The sequence below is a fragment of the Rhinolophus sinicus genome, linkage group LG05, assembly GCF_036562045.2.
Source record: "Rhinolophus sinicus isolate RSC01 linkage group LG05, ASM3656204v1, whole genome shotgun sequence".
Classification (NCBI taxonomy): domain Eukaryota; kingdom Metazoa; phylum Chordata; class Mammalia; order Chiroptera; family Rhinolophidae; genus Rhinolophus; species Rhinolophus sinicus.
Window position 1 is genome coordinate 16243673 of NC_133755.1, and position 6000 is coordinate 16249672.

General features: G+C 50.5%; 1 protein-coding gene across 2 annotated transcripts in view; it reads left to right on the forward strand.

Moving 5' to 3' along the window:
* The window catches only part of EFR3B (EFR3 homolog B), a 117292-nt gene extending 111721 nt beyond the window's left edge, over positions 1-5571 (forward strand). For both annotated transcript variants that reach the window (XM_019712762.2, XM_019712763.2), the window contains exons 22-23: positions 663-712; positions 1140-5571. In XM_019712762.2, coding sequence (XP_019568321.1) covers positions 663-712; positions 1140-1245 — 156 coding nt within the window. In that variant the 3' untranslated portion in view covers positions 1246-5571. The remainder of the gene's footprint in view (positions 1-662; positions 713-1139) is intronic.
* Positions 5572-6000: the final 429 nt, after the last annotated feature.

Here is a 6000-nt window from a genome sequence, read left to right on the forward strand (position 1 = left end):
TTTGCAAATAACTCATATTTTATTGTACTTTCCCCTCTCAATAAAAATATATGTGATTTTCTATTCTATTATATATATAATACATAGTTCATATTATGTGTAAGTATAATATAGATGGGGGGGCGGGCTATAGTATCCTAACCGCTTGTCCCACCTCAAGAGTTAGATGTTGCTCATTTCATGAGCTCAGAGTTGAGACCCAGTTACTGAACACTGTACAACTCACTCTTTGTGTGCGTGGACTCAACTGGAGCCAGAAGGGACCGGAGAGAGCATGTTCCCTAACCCACCACTTTTGCACAGCTGCTTCTTGGGAGTTAAGGGAAAAGCTGGAACCAGCCATGAGCCTCCTGGTGCCGTGCCAGGCAGGCCCGCCTGCCCCACTTGCAGGGGCTAAGGGCCCTTAAAGAACTGCCTCCTGAAGTCCTGGTGTTCCAGGCCTCTGTGCTGCCCCCCGCCCTGGCCTCTGTGCTGCCTCTGTGCTTCGTTGGGTGGCTCTGCCTGACTTGAACCCACAGACAAGCGCTGAGAACAAGCACCCACTGTTCTCTTCCTGCCACTGCACTGCCTGCACCTTCAGTGCACCCTCTGGACAGGTGAGCGCGTGACAGCGCGCAGAGGTGCGGGGAGCCCCAACTCACGCGCCCTCTGTTTGTATCTAGGCATCACTGCTGCAGAGCAAACTCAACCAGATCTTTGAAATCACCATCCGGTAAGTGCAGCCCTGGCCTGGGGACCCTACCTCTGTGGTCGCATTGGGCCCCTTTCTCCCACCTTCCTCTTGCACCTGCCTTCGGTCCTCCCTCCCTCCAACCTCTGTCTCAGGGCTGAGGTCAACAACCAACTCTCCCCAGAAAAGGAAATCAAGACTAGAGAGGGAAAGAGACAGCTCAGCGAACCCTGGAAAAAAGCCACGAGCGCTAGTGTCCCAGGCTAAGATTTTACTTTCTAAAGCACCATAGAGCCTGTCATGAAGCTGTGGATTCTAGAACAACTTGAAACCTGGGAACCCATGGAGTGACAAAGGCCCTGGTCCCTGTTCGAAAAGAAACACAAATCAGCTGCTCCATTTGGTTTCATGGGGTGGGACCCCAGAACCCCCTCCTCATCCCTTTCTCCTCCATGTGTTCCTGCCCCAGGCCCCCGCCAAGCCCATCAGGAACCATCACCGCAGCCTACGGCCAGCCTCAGAACCACTCCATCCCCGTCTACGAGATGAAGTTTCCGGATCTGTGTGTATACTGAACTCCAAAGGTGGAGCTCCTTAGAGGGGTAGGGTCTGAGAGATGGGCTCGCCCTCGCTCCCACCCCTACTACGTGGAAATCTAACTGGGATCTCAGAAAAGGTCACCGTAGATGGCAGCAGCTCCCCAGCTAAGCAAGGGGGAGCCCCAGGTCCTTATGCTTCCCTCTTGTCCTCCCTGGGGTGACCAGCCACTTGCTCCCCTGGGACCAATAAGCCTCTAACTTGCACCCTTTGTCTCCTCCTTTGTGTCAGCCAGGGACCAACAATAGCGGGGGTCTCCAGAGAAAGGCTGAGATCCTGAGAAGCTCCTACTTGGTGTAATAAGTGAAAGGCTTTCATGGGGGTGGGCCAGGGGGTGGGGCACAGCTGCCATTCCCCCAGGAGGGAACTAGTTGGAGACACAATTGGTCAAAGGAAGCCATAGACTGCAATAGGGAGGAAGCAGTGGCTGCGAAAGCTGGAGATGGATGGAGCGGCTGCTCCTCTAGACCATCCTCTCCCTCTGGTCTGCAGGCCCTCACGTCTCCGGTGTCTCTTCCAATCTCCTGCTTACCCTGCCAGTTGTCTCTTTATGGTTTTTAATATTATTAATTAGTGCTGAGCCCTTATAACAGGAGGTGGGGTAGAGACACCATGGGGGCAGCAAAGGATGAAGTGAAGGGCAGGCAGCTGCTGATGGCGGGGGCTGGCTCTCCCCAGGCTGGGCCTGCCTCCTGTGGAGGAGCAGCAGGCAGAAGTGGGCAAGTCCAGGTCCCTCTGTAGCATCTTCTCACCTCCTTTGTTCAGAGGGAGCTTGTGTGGCCTTCCCATAGTTCTCTCCCTTCTGGATGTTTCTCTGAGTGGAGCTCTTTCTTTGATGCCTGAGGATCTCAATGTGTTTTTACAGTCTCTGGGTTGAGGGAGGGCAGAACTAGATAATCTGGTTCTAGAAGACCCAAATGGAGGAGGAACTGCAAGGGCCCTAGGCCTGCCCACGTCACTGCCTGGCCTGGCTGGGCTGGGCTGGAGGGGGTTGCTGAGAAGGAATGGTAGTGGGGGGAGGAGAACTTTGGTGCTTGAAGATGTCAGAAGTCAACCTTTTGGATGTTTTGTTCGAGGAAAGAAGGATCCAGCACCTGATAATGGAATGATTTCTTCACACTTTGACAAAATCTGGACATCAGTGCCAACTGGCAAAGCTTGAGGCGTGGGGAGAGTAGGGAGACCCCTTTGGGTTCTACATTTCCCGAGTCCTGTCTACCTGTCTGCATGTAGAGGGGGGTCCAGGAGGCCGTCTGCTGTGCGCTCCGCTTCCCCCTTCTCGGCCCCCTGCTTTGTGCCTCCCGAGCAGCTCTGACAGAACCTTACCTGAGCCTCCTCCTGTGGCAGCACCTATGGCCCCACATCACTCTTTCCTTCTCTTCCAGTGAGACTTCCTAGAACTTATCTGAGCTGATAAAGCTCACAGTAAGGTGTGAATGGCCAATTGATTTTTCCCTGGAGAATTTGTTTTGCCAAAAGAGGGAGGATGAGTAGATTTCTGGACCCAAAGGAATCCCTTTTAGGGTACAAGTTTAGGCAGAGTGGGGTGATGTCAGAGCAGGCTGTTTCTGCTAAGGGGATGGCAGACTTTTGGGGACACCTTGGGTCACACCCCCACATGACCCTGCACAGGTGCTCAGTGAGAGCCTGGTTATGAGGACAGACAGGTGTATTTCCCCAAACCAGGAGAAACTTAATATATGCGTTTCCCGTTACGTGTGCAGTGATGTCTTGGGGAGGGGCTGTCTGACCCTTGTCCCTGTAGTTCCCCTTGGTGGCTGCCTCTGTGCTGCGGGCCTGTAGCTTCTGGATGGCCTGCATGGTTCTAGGGCCCAGGGGCCCGACTCCCACCCCTCCCCAGGGCGTTTGGCTAATGCTCAACCCAACATTACAAGCATGAACTGAGATTTCTCCTTACTTTAGTATCTCTTTGTTAAGAAACCCAGTTTCAAAGACTTGAAACAAACTTAAAGGCAAGTAGCCTTGGGAAGAAATGTCACAGGCCATCTGAACCTTGAGCCACAAACACGTCTTTCCTCACAGGATCTTCCCATCTGTAGCTCCTGCTCAGCTTCGATGAAAAACCCCATTTCTCTCTTGTGCCTATTTGACTTTAGGGTTCAACTCCATGGCGACTGCACCCTGAGCATTGCCCTTGGGGGCCTGGTCCTGGGATGTGGGAGTTGTGGCTCTGGAGCCTCTTTCTAGAGCCAGCACTAGAGCCAGCCACTTATAGGTCCACTCAGATGTCTCTCCCTCATGCCCACCCTGCGAACGGTGAGGAAAAAGGTACAGGATTCCCATTGTTCGTGCACTCCGTTGTTTCCTCTGTATCTGCCCAAAGGAGCTTTTTCTTTACAGCACAGCTACATAGCAAAGACATGTTTCTCTTGGAGAACTGGCTTTTTTTTTTTTTTTTTTTTTTTTTTTTTGAGTGCCCTCTTCTCAATTTCAACTTAAATGTACATTCAGTAGAATATTAGGTTAGCTGCTGACAGGAAGTAGAACCTGGATTCTGGCCAAATATGCCCCAGAATCAGAAAGTTTAAGGTAAGTGTTAACTCAAACAGACAATGCAATGTTAAATTAAGCAGTCTCCTTCACCACCACCCCCTGCCCCACCACAAGTCCTGGGAAGAGAGACAAAGCAGAGTTTGGTGGGTACCCAGGCCCTTGGCTTAGCGTCACTGCTTCCTACCTTCCGAACCCTGTAGCATCTGACAGCACTGTGTCTTGTGAATGACCCTTTTTGCTACTCTTCTCTGTTGTGATTTTGAGCCAGCAAACCCATCCAGACCAGCTGTTCCCAAAGCCAGAGGACCGTTTCTTCATGGGCAAGGGGTAGGGTTGGTTAGCACTCTGTTGACAGAACTTAATAGATGTGAATGTATTTGAGATTTGGAAGTTGTATTAATTTGGTTGAGTCATGTTAGTGCATAAGGAGCAGGTCAGCAGAAAGCACCAGTGTAATCCTGGCGTCTCCTCCTGTTTTCCTTGTAATGGGGTCCCCAGTGCCATGTGCGTCTTCCCATTTTCCTCTCATAAAAGTAGAAATAAGTGGTTTCTTGATTCCTAAACATCTCCTCACCAGAGAAAGAACCCAAGCCGAGCAGAAGAACTAGGAAAGTCCTCAGATACTCTCCTCTATCCAGCCCTCTACCTCATATGCAAGTATAATCGGATGAGCAGTGAAAAGGTGGGGCTGGAAGTGACTTCAGTGCTTGAAGAAGCACGAGGATCATATATGCATGACATGACCTTTGCCCAGAGGACATGTTTCAACTGGCTTAAGAATGAGAACAGCCTTGGGATACCTTTGAATGGCTTCCAGGCCAGAACTCTGGGCTTCCCTGGGGACTCCTGGGTCATGATACCTTCCAGTTCCTGTTTCATTGTCCCCAGGCCTTCTGACCTGGACACAGAGAGTATCGTTGAGAAATGAGCCTATTTTTCCCAATTCCTCTTCATGACCATAAAATGGCAGTTGGCCTGGGGTGCGGTGGGTGGAGTGGGGGGCTGTGGGAAAAGACTTGTCCCGAGCTGTTGAGCCGAGTACTATGTTTAAGGTAGACAAGGAGATTAGTGCATCTGTGTGGGCCACGCCCACTTTTCCTGACCCGTAGACCATGGCAGACAGTGGCGCTGAAACGAGACAGTTTGGGGCAGTGTCTTTCTTCTCCATCCCATTAACCCTAGAAACCTCCTGACCCCTTATCCCAAATCTGGCCATGTCTACAGAAGAATGGTCGTCATGGGCCTGGTCAGCTGGGGAGGTAGGAGAAGACACAGGGGCTGCGATTGGGACTCTGTGCCTGTTGGGGTGAGAAGGCAGTTTGCTGTGCTCTCTTAGCACCAGCCACATAGACCAGGACTTTTCTCCTTCAGGGGACCTTGGGGCCTCATCACCTTCCCCTTTTGAGCTCTTCCTCCATCGCACTTGATTCTGGCCTGTGGAGTGCAGAGCTATAAATCCACGAATGCTGCAGACATAATGACATGTCTGTATCCATTTAGACCTTCATGACCTGGCTGGGAGTGTGTGTGCCCGTGTGTGTGCATGTGTGTAATATAGTCCATCGTTGACGATATCTGTATATAATAGCTGATGTATTTATATGGGAGTGCAGAATTAGTGCCTGTGGAAGTTTTCTGTAAACTCATTGAGGCAAATTAGTTTTAAAGAAGGGGAAAGAGGAGTGTAGGAAGAAGGACACTTAGCAAGATCATTCTTTAGGACTATTAGGTATGATTTCCCAGTGTGTCTTTATGATGCCCTTTTCAAATAAATGTTAATGTTGTCACCACATGGTTGTCTATTTGAATTCTTTAAAGTAAATGGTTTTTTGAGATGCAAACAGGATCTGAAAATACCAACATTAACCGCTGACATTTAGCCACCCCCACCTGCCATTACTTCAGTTGCCTCAAAAGAAAGGAGGTTAGGTGAGAGGATGCTACCAAGATGTAAACACGAGGCCCGGGATTCCCAGCACAGGAGCATCCTCCGCTGGGAAAGCCTGGGCCATTTCTTCATTATAGTGACTAGAATCTAGCCCCATTTCATATAACCCGTATTGGGGGAGACTTTATCTTAGGAATCCGGCTTTCTGAATCCCCTTACATCAGGACTTCCCAGGGTGCATTCCACTTTTCTTTCGTTGTGAACTCCTAGAGCATCAAAATATGAAGGTATGTGTGTACGTGCCATACACAAATGTGTCCCAGCTGGCTTT